Consider the following 21,483-nt stretch of genomic DNA (forward strand, 5'->3'; position numbering starts at 1 on the left):
CTCAGAGGTCCCAGAGTCCAACCCCCTTAGTGTGTCAATGAGGAAACTATGAAAAATGAAGTTCAAGGTGCTGCATACAGGTGGCAGAGCTGGGATTCGGACCCAGACTTCTGACTACAAATCCAGCATTCGAGGACCCTTTCAGGTCAGAGCATCATAGAGTCAGAGCCTTAGTAACAACCTTAGAGATCATCTAGTCTGACAGAGGAGGAAACTGAGTCCCAAAGAGCCCAAATTCACACAGGTAGTAGCCAAGCCCAGACTAAGTGCCAGGTCTCAGACTCCAAATGTGATGTTCTCCCCATTGCACCACACTGCTTGATACTCCAGTCCTCGGTTCCTGCACTAGCCTTCCATACCAAACCTGATTCCCTCTCATGGTTCAGCAGTGGTAAGTCTCATACAATAGACCTAGTGACCTCTGCATGCAGTTGGCACTTAACAAATGTTTTTTGCCTTGTATTTGATTGACCTGCCCACTTGCAGAATTCTAGGATATTGGAGCTTCCATAAAAAATATGTGCATTTATTAAAAGTCACATGCAAAGCATACCCTGCATGCTCCATCCTGGGGGACAGCCTGTTCTGCCCACCCTGTCCCTGCTGCCTCCTGATCCTCCTTTATCTCCTGGGTGGCTTGCTGTAGGGGGATGAGCAAAGGCAGGCTATCTCAGCCAGCAACTCCAGAGTTGTCGGTTCCGTGTTGGGTTCCCGCCAGTTTGGCCCCAAGTGAATCTGATTGCTAAACCCAACTTCCTAAGAACCATCCTTCTATTTATGGGTTTGCACGGTCCCCCAAAATTGTGAAGGCCCACGAAGGGGGGAGGATTATTTTCTTTCACCCAGGAGGACCCTGTTAACAGAGAAGCAAGCCGGGTGAAGCAGAAATGAGGTGACCAAGCATCATTTCCATCCATTTCCTCAATAAGAAGTCAACGATTCTTTATGGAGCCCTGGCCACAAGCCCAGCTCTGTGCGAGTTGCTATGGGCGAGACAGGAGATGGAAAAATCAGAGCATGCCAGAGCTGGATGGGACCTTAGACTATAGAACATAGAATGTTGGGGCCAGGAGAGCCCTAAGGACCTAGGATGTCAGGGCTGAAAGAAACTTCAGAACAGATACTGCTAAAACTAAAAGAGACTATAGAACATAGAATGTTGTTAAGACACAAGACATAGAAAGTTAGAATGTAGCTGGAAGAGGATTTAAAACATAGGATATCAAAGCTAGGAAGACCTTGATGATAGGGAATTTTAGATCTGTGAGTAGTTCAACTCCTTCATTTTACAAAGGAGGAAGCTAAGGCCCAGAGAAGTTAACAGGCTTGCACAAGGTTGCAGAGTATTAGAACCCAGATCTCTTGACTCCAGGCTAGGTATTTCCCTACCAGACTTAGTCATTCTTTTGACAAGTCTTCTATGTGTGCAAGCCCTGTGCTGGATAATGTGAGGGAAAACAAAGGTAAGACATGGTTCTTGCTCTCTGAGGGTTCTCAGAGCAGTTAAGTTGATCAAGAGTTCAAGTCATGGGAAAGTGGTGGGAGGAGGGAGCCATTCAGACAAATGTATGGAGTCAGGAAAGGGCAAGGCATGTTTGGAGAGAGGCTTAGTTGGAACAAAGAATAGGAAGGATAATTACAGGGGAGCAGGGGAAATCAGGCTGGGAAGGAGGGAGATTGTCCACACCTATGAAACGAAGAGGATGACTTGCATGGCTCTGTCCGGATCTAAGGCTCTGATCTTCTGGTGCTGTGAGACAAACCATGACACCTTCGAGGTCATAGTCATACAGTTTGTCTGCCCTCAATAGCCAACCTGCCTGGGGAGGATCAGAGGCCTCTGCTGAGATGCAGCAAATTAACTAAAGAGTGTATAGAAGGATGGAACATGAGCCAAACTGGAAATGTCTCATTCCCCTACTGGACAACAAGCTCTAGGAGGGCAGGAACCTCTCCTAGGACTAAACACACAAGCATTCAATCAATCCAATCCAATAAATCCAATAAACATTTATTAAATGTCTAGCTGAGCACTGGGCACACAATTAATAAAAATAGAAACAGTCCCTGCCTTCAAGGAGCTTACAATCCAAAGGGGGAGACAACAGACAAAAAGAGGCAGGTAGGAGGAGAGAGGGAACATCAGGAGGTACCCAACGTGGGGGCATCTTCTTCAGTGGAGTTGAAGCCAGGCTGAGCCACAGATGCAAAGTAGAGTGAGCTGAGAGTTTAGTTTCTGCTCTCTGTGAAGGAAGGCATTGAGAAAAGTGTATTAAGCACTTACTATATGATCCAGCCCTCCAAAAAGAGGGAAGAGGAGGAGGCTGAGGGAGGTAGTATCAATCAAGGCTTGAGTCAGCAGCATGATGGTGAGATTAGAAGTGATGAGCTTATCCTGGTAGAGGCGTCTTGTTCTGTGGAGTTGAAACAAGGAAGAGCAACAGATATTTTGGGGGTAAATTAGCATAATGGTTGACTGAATCAATTAGTATTTGAATCAATGAATGGGCTAAGAGGGTGCTTCAGGTATGAAACAGGGCATGAGCAAAGGTGCAGAAGTGGGATGATTTCCTTTTCGTCTCTGTGATAGAACCTAAGACCATGTTGGATGTTTCTGGAGACTCACAAAATGGCTTCTGATGCTTGAGTTTCCATTTAAGGACCATGGGGGCCAGGCAGTATTTGAAGACAGAAGACACAAGCCCACTTGTATTAAATTTCAACAAGCCTTTACTGAATACCTACCATCATGCCAGGCACTACGCATGGTGCTAAAAACACCTAGGCAAAAACCAAAACAGCCTCTGTTCTCAAGGACCTTACAGTCTATTGGAAGTATCCAGTCATCTTGATGGCGAGTGGCATGGGATCTGAGATACTTTTTAAGGGTTGGGTTCATAAGCTCAGTGTGGAGAGAGTGTATGTAAAGAGGGAGGAGTAAGGGGCCAAGCAGAGCTTTGGAGGACACCCACACATAGGGAATCATAAAGGGATGATGATACATCAAAGGAGACTGAAGAATCAAAGTCCAATAGGTAGGAGGAGGGCACAGGGAAGAATCTAAGTGAAGAACGTGTATCCAGGAGCAGGTGATAGTAAAGAGTGTCAGAAGTTGCAAAGAAGTAAAGGAGGATGGGCAGCTAGATGGCCCAGTGGATGGAGTGCTGGACCTGGAGTCAGGAAGACTCATCTTTGTGAGTTCAAATGTGCCTTCAGACACTTCCTAGCTGTGTGACTCTGGATAAGTCACTTCACCCTGTTTGCCTCAGTTTTTTTCATCTATAAGATGAGCTAGAGAAGGAAATGGCAAACCACTCCAGCATCTTTGCCAAGAAATTCCCAAATAGGGTCACGAAGAGTCAGAAATGACCAAAACAACTGAACAACAACAAAAAAGAGGATGAGGACTGAGGAAAGGCCATTAGATTTGGCACGTGAGAGATCATTGGTAAAGACCTCAGAGAGGCATAGCTGGACTAGAAAGAGGGCCTCTCAGGTCTCTTCTTATTCTGAGATTCTATCAGTACAGTTTCAGTAAAAAGGAAGTTGGAAGCCTGATCATTAGGTGGTTGGGAAGTGAATTGGTGAGTTATATAATTTGGTACACCCATTCTGGAAAACAACTGGGAATTATGTGACCAAAGCTTTTGACCCCCCAGTTCCATGGCTGCATATATACCCCAAGGAGGTCAAAGGCAGAAAGATGGGTCCTATATAGCAGCACTCTTTGTGGTAGCAAAAAATTGGGAACAAGGTGGGTGTCCATTATTGGGGAATGGCTAAGCAGATGGTGTTACATTCAGTATACGTAGAACATAGGAAGCACTTAATAAATGTTTTTGGCTGACTGAATGTAATGCAATAATATGATGCCATAAGAAATGATGAGTATGCGGGATTCTTAGAAAGCTGGGAAGTCTTGTATGAAGTGGTAGAGAGCAAAGAAAGCAGACCCAAGGGAACAGCATACCCAGTGACTCCAGTAAAGCAAATACAAAAGTAAAACAATTGAATTGGTTCTGGAGAAGAGAGGACAAACACATCCTTCCTCTTGGCAGTGAGGTGAGGTAGTGCAAGTGTGGAATGTTGCGCATTCTCTCAGATAGAACGGCTTTGTTGATTGGTTTTGTTTAATTGTATTTCTTTGTTACATGGCAAGATTCGATGATGGGAAAGGAAGTTAACAGGGAATGTATATATATATAGAGAGAGAGAGGAATTGTAGATGATGAAAAAAACCACCACGAAGTGAGTGAGTGGTAAAGAAGAAGAGAGCTTTAGGAACTTGATAATGAGACAAGACAAGGCAACAAGCATTTATTAGACACTTACTGTGTGCTAGGCACTGGGGATACAAATGCAAGCAAAAATACATAATGCCCTGTCCTTGAGGAAGGCCTTCTGATGGGGAGGGGAGGAAATGTAGAAGATGAGTTTGAGGTGATGTCCCTCTAGTGTCACATGAAGGTCTCGGTATATTTGTCTGAAGCAGGGAAGAGTAAATCAATAACAAGCATTTATTAAATACTTACTCTGTGGCCAGGTGCTATGCTAAGCTTTGGAAAGCCAGTAGAATGAGAGACTGCAGATGACAAAAAAGGAGGGAATGACTGGGTGCAGTGGTTAGAGCACTGGGCCTGGAGTCAGAAGGACCTTAGTTCAAATCTGGCCTTACTAGCTGTGCGACCCTGGGCAAGTCATTTAATTACTATCTTCCTCAGTTTCCTCATCTGTGAAATTAGGATAATAACACTTCCCAGAGTTGTTGTGGGGATCAACTGACATAATATTTGTAAAGCACTCTGCAAACCTGTTGTTACTGTTATTATTACTGGGACAATCCTGGAGGACTCTGAAGAGGGTGGGGCTGAGTGTCCGAGGAGAGTGATTGACCTTGATAAAAAAGGCTACTATTTCTTTGGAGACTGTCCGTGCAAAAGAAGAGCTATAGGAAAGTTTTGAAGTGTGGGATGGGGGAGATGAGGGAGCTCCTAACAGATGGCCCTCTGGATGAGGTCACATGCTTTGAGAGGAACTTGGAGGTGATGTAGGGAGACTGCAAGAGAGGTATTGGAATAACTGCAGAAGAGGAAATGTGGATGGAGGATCATGGGAGGAAAAACAGGATTGCCATGTAGCAAGGGAGGCCCAGTTGAGATTAGATAAAACAGATTTGTGGTAGATCCAATAGTATCCCAAAAGAAGCCGTTCATTAAGGCAAAGATCGATGGAGGGTCAAACAGAAGGAATACTAGCGTTTGCATTTCCTCCAGATCACAAAGGGAAAAGATGGAATGAGAAGAGGGTTTGGGAAACACACCGGACATAAAGGCATGCCATTGCAGTGATGGGACTTATGGTTATTCAGATGTTGGTTGGCTCTCTTCATCAGACAAAAGCTAAGAATGTATTACTTTGCCTTCCTGGTAATGTCATCCATCCTTCAAAAGGTGGAGAAAGTACCTAAAGTAATTGCTATTTTGTATCTTATTCTTAGCAACAAGAAGGAACTTGTTGCTGGGAGATGGGGAGGGGGAATGATGGGAAAGTTGGAGGCTTGTTAAAAGGAGAATTGTCTAAAGAGACAGATGTGGACGCATAGGGAGCTCACTAGCCAACACAGATTTTTCAAAAGAATGAGTACGGGAGATGAAAATAAGAACAGGAGACAGGTACATGACGTAGTGCTGTAAGAATCAAAGCTCAGAAGGATCTGAGGCTGGTGAGGTATACTAAGGATAGTGTCTCCTTTTATAATGCTTCTTTGGATCTGTGATCTTATTGGTGTAGCTCTTTTCAACCTCATATATCATAACCCATCCACATCTTCTCGTCTCACGTCAACTGGCATTTATTAAGTGATTGCTATGTGGCCACACTATTCAATACAGAGTCCATTCAGTGTGCTGGAGGCCTTCTTTTAGGTTTTTATCATTATTTGGATATTCATAAAACACTTGGGCTATGGTTGGGGAAGCTAGGTAGATTATTGGATAGAATTCTGGGGCTGGAGTTAAGAAGACGAGTTCAAATTCAGCTTCAGATGCTTCCTATCTGTGTAACTCTGGGCAAATCACTTAGTCCCTGTCTTCCTCAATTTCCTTTCCTATAAAATTAGGATGACAATAGCATCTACCTCCCAGGGTCATTGTGAGGTTGAAATAATATAGTATTTGTAAAGTGCTTAGCACAGTGCCTGGCACATGGTAGGTGCTATATAGAAGTTAACTATGTGTTATTATTATCATTATTATTATTATTATTGTTATTAATTGGGTTTTCTTTTCTCCACCAAGTCCTACCCCAATGCCTCATCAAGGATGGGAGGTGACCACGAATTCTCATGGGCTATGCCAGCAGGGTACAAGCTCTGTTAAGTTCTACCATGTTGGAAAGGCCTTGAGTATGATCTTAGCAATAGACTGTATCTACCTTCTAAGGACCAACTCAGCTAAGTATAGACGGTCTTATTCCCAATAATCTGAGAACAGCAACCTGTGGCCAAAGAAAAATACAAAATGGCATGGGTTCTGTGTGCCCCCCTTCTATTTCTATAGTAATGGTGGTAAATAGGTAGGAAAGGGGAGATAGGGTACTATATGAATCCCACAGTTTTTAGACCATCAATAATTAATAACTTGGATGACAGTTCCCAAAATGTGAGATCCTTGTCCAATAACCAGCATGTCAATCTACTGGAAGGAACCAAATTACATCATCCTTGACACTTTTTCTGGAAATAGAACCAGAAGAACAAAGGCAGCTATAGCTCAAGGGAAGGACACAGGCTTTTCATGAAGCAGCAAAGAAAGGAGTTAGCAGGGTTGGTTCAATTCCATATCCAGAGATAACAAAAAACAGCATTTCATGGGATACTTGATCATCTCCCATTGCAGTGCTCATGATGGGTATTTGCAACAAGACCATCATGAAGGTATTTACAGCTTACATCCCAATATCTGTTGCAGAGAATGAGGAGGTAGATAAATTCTACAGAGAATGCAGTACGTCCCTCCAAATTAAATGACCATATGCTTTAATATTTGAAGATTTCAGTGCCACAGTGGGCATAGAGGAGAACAGTTAGAAAAAAAAAGTGTTGGAAGACACAGTTCAGGAGAAAGAAATGAGAGAGACCAATAGCTGATAAATACTTGTATATCATCAATATTTTCTGAAGAAGAGAGTTGGAGAAGGCAGGATATGGTGGGCACTAGATAGAATCATAGATGTTGATCTGGAAGAGACATTAGAGGCCATCAAATCCCAAATCCTCATTTTACATATGAGGAAACTGAGGATGAGAAATATTAAGTGACTGGCTCAGGGTCATCTAGCTAGTAAGTGTACAAAATGGGATTAGAAATCAGGTCTTCCTGACTCCAAGTCCAGTGATCTACTAGATATATGACCTTGGGCAAGTGGCTTAACACCTGTTTACTTCCATTTTTTCACCTGTAAAATGGGGATAAAAATAGCACCTCCTTCCCAGGGTTGTTGTGAGGATCTAACGAGGTCATATTTGTAAAGCATTTAGCACAGTGCTTGGCACATAGTAGGTGCCATAGAAATGGTAGCTCTTCTTCTTCTCATTAGTTATTCACCACACTACACTGGCTTTCATGGAAAATGAAAGTGTTAAATGCTTATAGACAGGAAATGACTGGTTACCAAGGTGAGAGCCCTTTCTAAATCAGCTGCTTGTGTGGTTCAATCCATAGATTTGTCAGAGTAAAAAGCAAAAGTAACACCAAATTAGAAGAATAAAAATAGGAAGAAGATATGATATTATTGAGACAAAAACCAGCCTGACCTATGTAAATGGGAAATGGATAAAAGAAACAGCATTAACACAGATTATTACCATTTCTTAAGGATGCTTAGGATATAAACTAAATACTACAATGAGGATAGCAAAAGATCCTAGAAACTGTCTCCACCAGCAAATAGTTGATCTTCTTGTTAAGAGAAAAGATGACAGTCCAGGGCAACAAAGACTTAGAATATATTTGTACAGTCCTACAGAAAAAGATGATGGAAGAAACAGAGCATTATTGCCTAATAAAATAGTAAGGAGCAGTATAGAAGAAAACAAATTTAAGGAGACAGTGTATGCCTATCAACTGGGAAATGATAGATTATGGTACACACACACAGTGGAATACTGTGCTTTAAAAAGTATGACTACAGAGAATTCAGAAAAACATGGGAAGATTTGTAGGGGCTGATCCAGAGCAAAGATGAAACCGAAGAGGCTAGATGCGGAGATCTTCCAGATGTTCTTATTTGCAGATGACATTATGCTGATTGCATCCGGCTCTGGAACATTGCTGAGCCCCTTTGATGATATTCATAATAACACAAAATACCTTAGTCTAACTGTTCACACAGGAATAAACAAGGTGAAGGATATCTATTGTCTAAAATAAGATGCGAGGTTGGATGGACAATCAACAATTCAATGAAGATGGTGCATCCATACATAAATCTTGAACAGACACTGCAGATGGGCAATGAACTGGGATCAGAAATGTACAGGAGGAAGAGAGTGGGCTGGGCTGACTTTGGAAAATTGTGCAATGCTTTTAATAACCTCAAGCGTTCCCCTGAAACAAAAGCCCACCTTTTTTACATCAATATTCTTCCATGATGCTGTATGGCCATGAATCATAGAATACCACAGTCTCTAAAGAATTAAAATTGTGGGTCACCTAAGACGCAATGGACAGACCCGTGGGGGACATCAGCATAATGCAACATGTTCCCAATGAAGACTTGTGCAGGAGAAGCGGCATAAAGGATGTCATCAGAGAGAGGTAGGACTGTGAGAGAAAGGGGCTGGCATGAAGGCAAAATTAAGGAAAACCAATGGCCATTGGTATCTGTGTTATATTTTGCTATACAAGGAACATCAAGTACAACTACTTCATGCTTTAGGGGTCTGTGATTTAGTCAGTGAGCAATTCCAACCTTCAGTGGAGCAGATTTTAGCCCCTCTGTGACTTACTGTGCTTCAGGAACTACTATGTCTAAGACTGAGGCAGGCATAGACTGAGTCTTTCTGCCTTAGCTACATTGGTTCCTAGGAGTCAGTACAGCCCATCATTAACTCCTCCAATTCCACTGGCTTAGCCTTTGAGAAGTGAGGCTTAGCTCTGTGCCTTGAAGAAGCCTTGGGAAAAGACTTCAAGGAAAGATCAATGGCAAGGCATTCAATAAATGTCAGATATTAAAAGAGGAATCCTCCTCATCCTTTCTTCTGGGCTCATTGTAAATGCTGGCTCCCTCCTCCCAGGAATCCTTTCCTGGTTCCTCCAGCTGAAAAGAATCTCCTCTGATTGTAGCACTTTATGCCCTTACTACACAGTTTTCATCTTTTCTTTTGAATTATGGTCATTTATATACATGTCATGTCTTCTGAGTTGGCTTGAACCTCCTTGAGAGCAGGGACAGAGTTTTACTTGATTCGGCATCTCTCCCAGCATCGAGCACCAGGTTGAACACACAGTAAGGCTTATAAGGGTTGAATGAGTGAAAAAAAAATTCTCTTATGGGTCTGGTTTTTAATTTAATTTAACGAACATCTATTTCAGGACCACCATGTACAGAGACAACATGAGATAAGAGCAGCATGGACTTTGGAGTCAGAGCACCTGTGCTGACTCCTGGCACTACTCACCCATGTGATGGAGGGCAGTTCATGCCTCCTCACTGGGCTTTAGCTTCCCAATATGTAAAATGAATTGGACTCTAAGGTCCTTCCCATCTTTGCCAGCCTACATTCTAAGATTCCACCCAAGTCTGATGGTTCTTGTGCTGAAGTGTATCTTGGGTGCTTAGGTGCTTATCACAATGTTTAATAAATGCTTCTTAACTGACTAAGGAAGGTCCCACCCCATACTGACATGCTGTTTTAATATTCTTCGTTCTTAGGACTCTCCCAGCTTTATGTTCTAAAGCTTCTTCTGGCTTGAGCTCTATCTTCCTTGCACCTTGACATCTGTGTTCTAAGATCCTTTCCAGCTCTGATAATATATATTCTGAGGTCCCTCCCAGCTCTGATGATTCATGTGTCATCTCCCTTCCCACTCTAACAATCACTGATTGCCACTCATGATGGTCATTGCAGCCCTGGCCTTCTGGGTTCTAAAGTCCCTACCAGCTCCCAAGTTTGGGGTTCTCACATTTTCAGTTCTGAGGTCTCTTCTAGTTTGGATGGTTCTGTAGACCCATAGGGCCCTAACATTCTGGGTCTGGAAGCCCCTCCCAACCCTGACATTCTACGCTCCAAGCTCCCTCCCAGCTGTGCTAGTCCATCTTCTTGGGTCTACTGCCCTTTGTTCTTTAGCCCCTGCCAGGCCTCAATCCTCTGATCCTATGATGTGGTGCCTGACATTCTTTCCCTGGAAATCCATCCCCCTCTGGGCTAGGCTAAGTCAGCCCCCTGCTTGAAAGCAGAGGCCCCTACTGGCCCTGCCTGCCACAGTGACCAGGGCCCCAGGCAGGCAGCTCCCTCCCTCCCTCCTTCCCTCTAAATCCCGGGAACCAGGAGACCCTTCCAGCTCCCAGGCTGGGCCCCTGCCGCCATCAGAGGGTGCCAGGCCCATAAAGGCTGGGGAGGCCACCAGCGAGGGCTGGGAATGGGGCCCGCCATGGACCCTAACACAGAAAAGGGCTTCAGAGCTGAAAGCCGCAGCTGTTGGGGCCTCCCGGCCTGGCTGCCCCGCCCTGGCGGGAAGACAGTCTCCACCCGTGGATGGGAGGGAGGGTGGCTGGGCAGCCTGCCAGGCTCCCCAAGCGCGTAGGCTGGGGAGGCCCTGGCGGGGAGGCGCTGGCTGGGGCCCTCCCGGCCAGCCCGGCCCAGCCAGACGTTTGCAGAGGCCCAGCGCCAAGGCCGCCGCCGCCCCCACCCCCCCAGCCCCCGGCCCCCGGCCCCCGGCCCCTTGCCTGAGATGGCTGGGCGGGGAGCCAGCCTCAGCCGCTCCCATAAGGCACCGCGGCACTGCGGCATGGGCACGGCCGTGAGGGGGGGCCACTGCGGCAACTGCAGCTGCCGTTGCTACTCGGCTGCCGGCAGGGTCCGCCACGCCCAAATGCATCATTCCCCCCTCCCACCCCAGAGCCAAGGAACAGCCGGGCTAGGGTCCCTGGAACAGCTGGCGTAGGGTCTCCAGAACAGCCGGGCTAGGGTCTACGGGTCCGGGAGGTGGGGTCCACAGGGCCCGGGGCAGGCGGTGTGGGAATGGGGGGGGTCTGCGGGTACGGTCTACCGCCGCCTCCAGGCAAGGTCCACCGCTGCCGCAGCCATGCAGGTGGGGTCCGTACCGTCCCCCTGCAGAGCCTCCTGGCACATTTATTGGGAATGAGTTTATCAGATTAGCTAGTCACCCTGGTCCCCCACTGGCTTGGGCCTGCAGACCCCCAGAACCCCCCGGGGTGGACCCAGCTGGTCCGCTCTGTCAGAACCCCCTGATTGGCAGCTGCGGCCAACCGCAGGTGGTGCGCTCCAGGCGTCCTGACGTCAGTGCGGGGCCCAGCAGCCCAGGGGCTCTCTTTTATTAATAATTAATAACAGCCCTCCCCCCACCCCCTGGCGCTTCCCGGCCCCAAGCGTTATTTTTGCCAGCATTCTTTCATTTGAGCCTCCCAACAGCCATGTGACTGGGGCAGGAGCCAAGGCCAGCAGTCAAGGGCTCTTGCGCATGCGCCGTTGGCGGGGCCAGCGTGGCAGCTGCTGCCACGGTGGCGGCTGCTGCGGGTAGGCGGCGGCCACTTCCGGGGAAGTTGCCTTCCGGGGGGCGGGGGGCGGGCCCAGTGCAGATGCTGCTGTCACTCTGCGGCCAAGGCCGAGGCCAAGGACGGATGCGCACGCAGCCTTGCTACATTGACACCTGCTGTTTGAGCTACACAAGCAGGCAGGCAGGCCCTAAATGGAAATAACGTGGGCCTGGAGAGCCCCTCTGTGTGGCGAAAGCCACAGGCTCACAGGCCTAGAGCTACAAGTGACCCCAGGGGCAGCTAGTTCAGCCCCCACCCCCTATTTTATGCAAGGGAGGGAGCTGAGGTCCAGGAAGGGGATTATTCTGAAAGTCATATAGCTAGGATTATAGAATTATACAGATGGGGGGACTTCACAGGAAATCTAGTCCAACTGTCCCCCTCAAGTCACACTCAAAGCAAGTGGCAGAGGCAGGCCTCAGGATGCCTTCACTCTTTTGGGGCTCCTCAGATGTACACTGCAAGGCCAGGCCACAGCTAGCCAGACCAGCCAGAACCCATGAGGGGGCCAGTTCATAGAGCCTGACTTACAGGGCACTCACCCTAAGCTAGCCCCTCATCTGCCACTATTTAGCCCTGGATCTGACCATGGCCTAGTCCCTGCTCCTCTCTGAGGCACACTTTCCTCCTCTGTGAAATGGGCATGATTGGCCACTGCCAACCTCAGAAAGCCATGGGAAGAAAAGGCAAAGACCATCTCACATTTGTTTTTTCTATTCCTCAATTCCTGGCATAGTTCCCCATCATATAAATCCTTAATAAACATTCATTCATTGGTGGCTGATCAAGCCCAAAGAGTTCTATGCTGTTATGTCAATAATATATTGTTATTTATTATAATATCACAAAATTATAAAATTAGGAAAGACCTGAGGAGTGTATTCATTTAGCCCAGGGGTTCTTAATCTAGCATACATACATGGAGAGATTTCAGGGAGGTCCGTGAACTTGGATGGGAAAATTTCTCTTTATTTTCATTAACCTCTGTCTTAAATTTAGCATTTTAAAAAATTATTAAAAAACCACAGTTCTGCAAAGGGTTCCATATTCTTTGCGAAATTGTCAAAGAGATATGGGACACCACGAACCCCTGATTTTGTCCAACCTATTCAATCAATTAGGCACGCAGGTGACACTTAAAGACCAAGGAGGAAAATCCAGTACCTACCTCCTGAGGTCGCCCGAACCACTTCTCAAAGGTATGGGAATTTTTTTTTTCCGACCTCACATTTAAATTGGCATCTTGGCACTTTCTAGCCCCTCCCAGTTCTGCCCTCAGGGGCCCAACTGAACAAGGCTAATCCCTCTTCCACGTGACGGATTTTCAGCACCTTGAATTAAGCTCTCCCAACCCCCTCGGCTCTTCTTTTCTCCAGGCTAAACACGCCTAGGTCTCTCCATGGATCCTCATATGGGGTGACCCTCACATGGAATGGACTCAAGGCTCTTCACCAGCCTAGCCATTTATGGTCATGTAGTTGGATAATATTAGTATCCAAATGGCCACTTACATACCCTAAGCCTTACCTACTAAGTTATAGACAAGTCACAATCTGCAGCTGTTGGACAAAATCATGGACCTGCTGTGTGGACACCCTTCCTCCTTACAAGGTAAAGTCGGGAAGTTCACATAACATAGGATAGGGGAAGCAATTTAAAACCCAGCCTGGGCCTGAATGTGCGCTATTATTATTCCTTTCTGACAGATAAGGAAAGCCAAGCCCAGTGTGAAGATGCAAATATATTTTTCCAGCCAAGACAACTTTGTGATTTGGTGGAGGTCAGATTTTGGCCCTGCCTCAGAGGTCTGACCTTTTCCTCCCCTTCTTCCTGGAAGAGTTGGTGCTAATGCATAGAGAAGACAAGCCAACTTGAAAGGTTGTCCCTGAGAATGAAGGATTTCTTTTTTTTTTTTAATGGAAGAAATGTAGAAACAGAAGAATTCTCATATGGTTGGTCCAGTTTGAACTAGAGGATCTCAGTTGTTCCTCTAAGCCTACCTGCCATGGTGTGATTCTGGGATAGTCTAAGGATCCATAGGCATGAGAATTCTGTGGGTTGTCTATGGATGTGCATGTGTATGCATGTACATTATATTCATGCCTGGGAACATATTTATATACATGTATGGGCATGTTCTATGACATTGGACATCTGTGCTTGTGTAGATGTGGTCATGTTCCTGCACATGGTTCTCTGCTTATAGGTGTCTGTGTAAGCTGTGAGAGGCAGTGTGACAGTGGGCAGAGAGCTCTCCTTGGAGAGTCTGGAGGACCTAGCTTCTAGTCATGCCTGGGACTCACCCTGGGCAGGTCACTTGAGCTCTCAGTGCCCCAAGCAACTCTCCAAGACTATAAGTTGCCAAGAAGGTGCCAATTCTGCTTTGGGAGAGGAAGTTTCTTCATCTGGGAGTGCCCTTCACCAATGAAATCCTAAGTCCAGCCTTATATGTCTGGGTGTGTGAATACATACACATATATGAGAAGCAATACTACCTAGTAGAGAGAGAGGAGTCCTCCAAGTCATAAAGACCTGGGTTCAAGACCTGTTTCTAACATATCTTGACTGTGGGACCCTGGAAAATCACTTCTCAGGGTTCCATCTAAGCCTGTCAGCTGCATGAGGGAAGGGAGGTCCTGGCTAAGAGCTCAAAAATCACAGAGCTAGTCCAAAAAAACAAATTGGCTTATGGCAAAGGGAAGGAAAGAAGCATTCGGTAAGTGGCTACAATGTGCCAGGCACTGTGCTAAGTGCTTTACAAATTTTCTCATTTGATCTTGTAGCCCTATTTTACAGTTGAGGAAACTGAGGCAAACAGAAGTGAAATGACTTGCCCAGGGTCATGCAGGTTGTAAACCTCTGAGGCTGGATTTGAACTCAGGTCTTCCTGACTACAGGCCCAGGACTCTATCCATTGTGCCACTTAACTGACAGTATGAAAATCACAGATCCAGTCTAATGTCCATCAATCCACAAGCATTTATTAAGCAGGTACTATGTTCCAGGCACTGTGGTAGGCCCCCAAACCTTCCCCCCTTTCTAACTTTTTAACTTCCCCATTGCTGAAAAAACATTGCCATCTTTCCAGTTGCCCAGGCTTATAGTCTTCTCAAACAAGATACTCCAATTCCCAAGTCTTTGCATTTTCATTGGAATTCATTATTCCTTCCTGGCTTTCCTAGCTCCCTTATAGTTTCAGCTAAAATCTCCTCTTCTGCTGGAAACCTTTTCTTATCTCCCAGGATGCTGGTGCCTTTCTTCTGAGATTATCTCCAATTTCTCCCATATAGATTTTATTTACAGTCAATAAACATTTATTATGTGTAAAGCATTGTGCTAAACTATAGGTTTACAAAGAAAGGCAAAAATAGTTCCTGCCCTCAAGTAACATACAATTTAGTGCAGGGAGAGGACAAGCAAACAACTATTTACAAATAAGAAACATACATGTAAATTGGAGATAATCTCCGAGAGAAAGCCCTAGCATTAACTGGGGAATCCAGAGAGACTTCTTGCAGAATGTAGGATTTTTTTTTTGAAGTAATGGGGGTTAAGTGACTTGCTCAGGGTCACATAGCTAGTAAGTGTCTGAGACCAGATGCTGCCCCACACCTTTTTTGAGGCAAACAGGGTTAAGCAGAAGGTAGGTTTTTAGGGGAGACTTGAAAGAATCCAGAGAAGGCAGGAAGTGGAGATGAGTATTCCAGACATTGGAGAAAGCCAGTGAAAACACTCCAGAGTCCAGAGATGGAGTATCTTGTTTGAGAAACAGCAAAAAGACCAGTGTCACTGGATCTTAGATTATGGAGAGGAGAGTAAAGTATAAGAAAATTGGAAAGATAGGAAGGGGCTGGATTATAAAAGTCTGCAAAACCCAAACAGAAGATTTTCTATTTGATCCTGAAGACAATGAGGAGTCACTGGAGTTTTTTTTTTTTTAAATAGGGAAGTGATAGGTGAGACCTGTACTTTAGGATGATCACTCAGATGGCTGAATAGGATAGATTTGAATGGGGAGAGGCTAGAGGCAGGGAAGTCAACCAGAAGTCTATTGAAATATTCCAAGCATGAGGTGATAAAGGACTGCACCAGGCTGGTGGCAATGTCAGAGAAGGGATGGGGTGTAGGAAAGATGTTGTGAAGTAAGAATCAACAGAACTTGTAAACTGATTGGGTATGGGGGCGTTGAGAGAGAGTGGCGTCAAGGATGATACCCAGGTTGTGAGCCTGGGTGACTGAGGATGGTGGTATCCTCAACAGCAATAGGGAAGTTCAGATGAGGGGAGCTTTTGGAGTGAAAGGTGAGTTCTGTTTTAGATGTGTTGCATTTATGATGTCTATGAGACAACTGGTTGGAAATGTCCAATAGGTAGCTTGTGAAATGGTACAGAAATTCAGAAGAGAGAGCTAGTGCTAGGTGTTATTTGCATGGAGATGATAAATTATATATAAATATATATGCACATATATATGACTGGATCTATGATATCTATAATGAGATAATACATAAAATGAGATCATATTTGTAAAGCATTTTGTAAAACTTAAAGCCCTATATAAATGCTGCAATTATATGTATATTTATGTATGTGTATATAGATATATGCTATGTCTCCATCTGTGTGTATATATATACATGTCTTTATGAGTATATATAATTTAACATTGTGTCTCACACTTAGATGTATTTGTGTTCTATTAATCTACTAGACTGTAGGCTCCATGAAGACAGGGACTGAATCTTAGTTAAACTATGTATCTCCCCTAGTGCCCAGTTGTTTGTCATTGCTGTCATATCTGTGCCTGTGTTCATGACTCCATATGAAACTATAGCTCTTCCTGCATGTTGGCTTGGCCATCCAATTCTGTGAGTGTGTGTCAATCAGTCAATAAGAATTTATCCTTTTTCCCCAGGTGTCACTGGTTGTCAATGTGGCCAGCGAGTGTGGCTATACAGACCAGCACTACCGAGCTCTTCAGCAGCTGCAGCGAGACCTGGGCCCACACCATTTCAATGTGTTGGCCTTTCCTTGCAACCAGTTTGGCCAGCAGGAGCCAGACACCAACAAGGAGATTGAGAACTTTGCCCGGAAGACCTATGGAGTCTCCTTCCCTATGTTCAGCAAGATCGCTGTCCGTGGTACTGGGGCCAATGCTGCCTTCAAATATCTAATTGGTGAGCTGCATCCCCTAAGGAACTCAGGGCCAGTCTAGGCATCCTATAAAACAGTGTCTCAGGTTTCTCTGGTCCCTTAGGATTGACACATCTTATTCAAAGTAATCTAAGGAGCATTTGTAAAATAGCTACTATGTCCAGCCTCTACCACACACTGGCTCTGTAACTCTGGGCAAGTCACTTACCCTCAGGGCCTTGGGCAACTTTCTAAGACAAGTACTTAATAAATACTTGATGAATTGAATTGGGTTTGCTTATCTGTAAACATCCAGCATCCCTTCCATAGAATGTAAGCTTCTGGAGGGCAAGGATTGTTTATTTTCCTTTTTGTCTTTGTATCCCCCGTGCCTGCTTAAGTAAGATTCATTGAAGACCCAGGCCCTCCCTTTCATCTAGATTCACACACACCTTCCAACATTCCAATGTGGTATAGTACAAATAATTTATTATTGTTGTTGTTTAATCAATTTGTTGTTGTTCAATCAATTTCAGTCATGACCACTGTTTGTGACCCCATTTGGAGTTTTCTTGGCAAAGATATTGGAGTGGTTGGCCATTTCCTTCTCCAGCTCATTTTACAGATGAAGCTAAGGCAAACAGGGTTAAGCGACTTGCCCAGGGCCACACAGCTATTAAGTGTCCGAGGCCGGATTTAAACTCGTGAAAATGAGTCTTTCTGACTCCAGGCTCAGTGTCACCTAGCTGCTCCAGTACAAAGAGTACTGGAGTTGAACTCAGGAGACCTGAGTTCAAATCCCTAGTTGTGTGACTCTGGACAAATCCTTTCATGGTAATACTTGAACCATCCACCTCAAACGCTTGTAGTGAGGAAAGCACATTATAAATCATGAACAACTCAGAAATAGGAGCCTGTAACTTTCTTTCTTCCTCTACCTCTCGCCAGCCAAAAATAAAGGGGAAAAATCCAAATCATACATTTGGAAGGAACCTCAGAAGCATATAGTCCAACTGGTATCTGACTTGGAATCTTCTCTAAAACATCCCTTGCATATGGTTACCCTCATTATCAAGACAATGCTCTCAGGAAAGGATCAGAAAGATACACTGAGGAGTCAATGACTGAGAACAGAATGGTTTATAGTATTCTTTCTCTCAGGACATGGAGTGCTTTTTCACAGGTTCAGAACTAGAGGGATGAGTGCTAATGGTAAAATTTCAGGAGAAGAGGAAATTGGAGTAAGAGAGTAGAAGGTCTGGTCTATGGAACCTAGAAACATCTTTCCCCACCACCTCCCTACAATGGGAGATGAAGACCTACCTGAGTTTATCATCTTCCTTCTCATCTTCCTTTTTATCCAGAATCCTCCGGGGAAGAGCCAACTTGGAATTTCTGGAAGTACCTAGTAGCCCCGAATGGAAAAGTGGTGGGAGCCTGGGACTCAACTGTGTCAGTGGAGGAGATTCGACCCAAGATCCATGAGCTTGTGGGGAAACTCATCCTGGGGAAGAAGGATGAATTATAATCACTCCTGACTTTCTCCTTGACTTCACAATGTCAAATGTGAATACTAAATGTGAATGCCAAATTTTTTCCCACAGGTGCCTTGCAGGGAGAGATTCCTCCTTCCTTGCTTTTTAAACCCAGGGAGAAAAACTTAGGCTTTCAGTGATATATTTTCTACTTTTAATCTAGACAGAACCAATAAGAACTTGAGACCAATAAGAACTCAGTAGCTTGTAAGAATTTGTGGCTAATATCTCAGAATCTCTTCCAAGTTACAACTTGGGACCAATAAACACTCAGCAGCCTATAAGAACTATGGCCAATAAGAACTCTGGCCAATAAGAACTCAGCAGCCAATAAGAACTTGAGATCAATGAGAGCCTAAAAGAATTCAAGAGCCAATAAGAATTCTTCATCAGCCTATAAGAAGTTGTGGCTACCAAGATTTCAGTAACTAGTAAGAACTTGGAGACAATAAGGATTCAGCAGCCTCTAAGAACTTCTGGTCAGTCAGAGGTCAAGAGGTAATGAGTACCTGGAGCCAATAGGATTCCTCATCAGCCTGTGAAAACTTGTAGCTATTAAGTTCTGAGTAACCAATAAGAACCTGTGATCAATAAAAACTCATCAGTCTATAAGAACTTGTGGCTACTAAGATCTCATGAAACAATGAGAACTTGTGGCCTTATCAACCTATGAGAACTTGTAGCTAATAAGATCCCAGTAACCAGTAAAACTTGTGCCCCATAAGAAGTCCTCATGCCTATAAGAACTTGCTATTAAGGTCTCAGTAACTAATAAAAACTCAGACCAATAAGGACTCAGCAACAAGAGATAATAAGATCTCAGTAGCCAATAATAACTCATGGGCAATAAGGAACTTATAAACCAAAAAGAACCCTTTATATAGCCAATAAGAACTCTTTGACCAATCAAACCTCTCTAGCCAATAAGAACCATAGTCAATGGAAACTCACAATCAAAAAGAACTAACCAACTAGTCAGAATTCTCTGTCAATAAGAAGGAACCAACCAACTTCAAAATGCCTATGTGAGCAGAGCTGGGAGTAAGTGCCAGAGAGAGTGGGGAAGAGAGGATGGGAGATCTTAGTGCCTGTGGGAGGAGGAGGGAGAGAGAAAAGGAGGGGGTGAAGAACCCCAGTAAATACCAAGCCCCAGGATGATTCCCACTACTAAGAAGACCAAACTGGAGCTAAGGAAGCCTGGTGCTAGTCCCAATTATGGGCAGGTACAAACTTCCCTCTGTGATCTTCTATAGGTTGCTTCCTTCCTCTGAACTTCATTTTCCCCACCTGTAAAATAGGGCCCAGTTGCACTAGATGGTCTCTGATGTTCCTTCTACTCCTAACTTCCCAAAGATTCTTGACAGTCCCCCCTTATCATGTTCCACCATAGAGCCATTGTGGCTACAAAGCAACCTCCTCCCAGGACCTTGCTCCCCTTACAGGAGGGCCCCAGAAGTAGAGGAAGGAGTTTGCCACATTTGGAGTCCAATTCAGGACACCCCCCCATCATTCACAGTGTGTTATTGGGTGGGGGAGAGAACCCTGACAACCATGCAGCTCAAGCCCCTCAGAATCTCCTCAGAATTTCTGGGCTGGAAGGACCCTCAGAGACCATCAGAACCTGAATAAGTCACTACCATTGATGTGGCTGCTGGAGGTTTTCAATATGCTTTACCTATGCAATCTCATTGGATTTAGTCCACCCTATACCTGACCAGGAATCCCTTCTCTAACTTCCCTGACAAGTAGGATTTTACAGAGGAGGAAACGAGCCCAGAGAGGAAAAGTGCCTTGACCAAGGTCACACAGCAAATCAGGCCGAGCCAGAATTAGACCCCAGATCTTCTGTTTCCCTCTTCGGGGCAGTGACCTAACCCTGCTCACCTTTCACCAACTCAGTTCATGAAGAGGTGAGCTGATTCATTAGCATGGTTAGCAGCTATTCTTGCCTTTTTAGAGGGGGATGAGCAGGAAGAAACTGGGGGCTGTAGGGGGAAAGAGGTTTGGGCCAGGTCACACAGTGAGTCAGGAGGACAGAGAGGTCTATCAATGCCTAGCATCTTTCATGATAATCTCTAACACCGCCCTCCCTAATCCCTTAACAATAAATTAAGCGCTACCTGTCCGTAGCCATGGCCACCCTGACGTGCCTGGAGCAGAGGACCCACCTGCCTGCCTGACTGTGGGGCCCAGCTCCTTCTTGGTGCTGATTTTATCCTCAGTGATGACTCACTCCATGTATGCAAACACATCCATTTTGATAATAAAGGTATATGGAAAACAAAACCAGCCAACGGTTCTTGAGTCCTGAGAAATACAACAGAGCAAGGCCGACCGTAAAACCCAGCTTGTCAGAGTGATGGGCACCTTGGCACACGGGGTGAAAAAAGGGTAACTATTAGGGACTTGCAGACACAAGCACGTCATATGGCATCACTTAAAATGACCTTAGCCTGTAGGATTTTAGAACAGAGAATATTACAGCTGCAAGCCTTAGAACATAGAATATCAGAACACAACATGTTAGCATTGGGAGTGACCTTAGAATGTAAAAGTTAGAACACAGAATATTAGAACTGTAAATTACCTTAGGACATTAGAACATAAGCTGTTAGAATACAAAACATTAGAACTGGAAATAACCTTAGAATATAAAATGTTAGAAATAGAACATTAGTGTTGTAAATGACCTTAGGACCTGGAATATTAGAATATAAGGTGTTAGAATATAAAATGTTAGGACTAGGGGTAACTTTAGAATATGGAACGTTAGAGGATATTAGCATTAGAAGCAACTTCAGAACTTGTAACATTAGAACACAGGACGTTAGAACTGGAGATAACCTTAGAATATATTGAGTATTAGAATGTAGAGTGTTAGAGCTGTAATAAGGGCTTAGAACTTGGAACATGAAAACATAAGATGTTATACCGTAAATTATTAGAGCTGTGGATGACTCTAAAATATTAGACTTGGAAGGCCTTAGAGCATAAATCTTAGCATATAAGATTTGATAGCTGGGAGGGACCTTAGAAAG

At 44.7% G+C, this 21,483-nt stretch overlaps 1 protein-coding gene across 1 annotated transcript in view; it reads left to right on the forward strand.

The window, feature by feature from the left end:
• The window catches only part of GPX7 (glutathione peroxidase 7), a 44,421-nt gene extending 23,690 nt beyond the window's left edge, over positions 1 to 20,731 (forward strand). Inside the window, exons 2-3 of the mRNA XM_027838059.1 lie at positions 16,693 to 16,954; positions 18,275 to 20,731. Of these exons, the coding sequence (XP_027693860.1) occupies positions 16,693 to 16,954; positions 18,275 to 18,438 (426 nt within the window). The 3' untranslated portion in view covers positions 18,439 to 20,731. The remainder of the gene's footprint in view (positions 1 to 16,692; positions 16,955 to 18,274) is intronic.
• Positions 20,732 to 21,483: the final 752 nt, after the last annotated feature.

Source organism: Vombatus ursinus, unplaced genomic scaffold (assembly GCF_900497805.2).
Source record: "Vombatus ursinus unplaced genomic scaffold, bare-nosed wombat genome assembly UNPS02014825.1, whole genome shotgun sequence".
NCBI lineage: Eukaryota > Metazoa > Chordata > Mammalia > Diprotodontia > Vombatidae > Vombatus > Vombatus ursinus.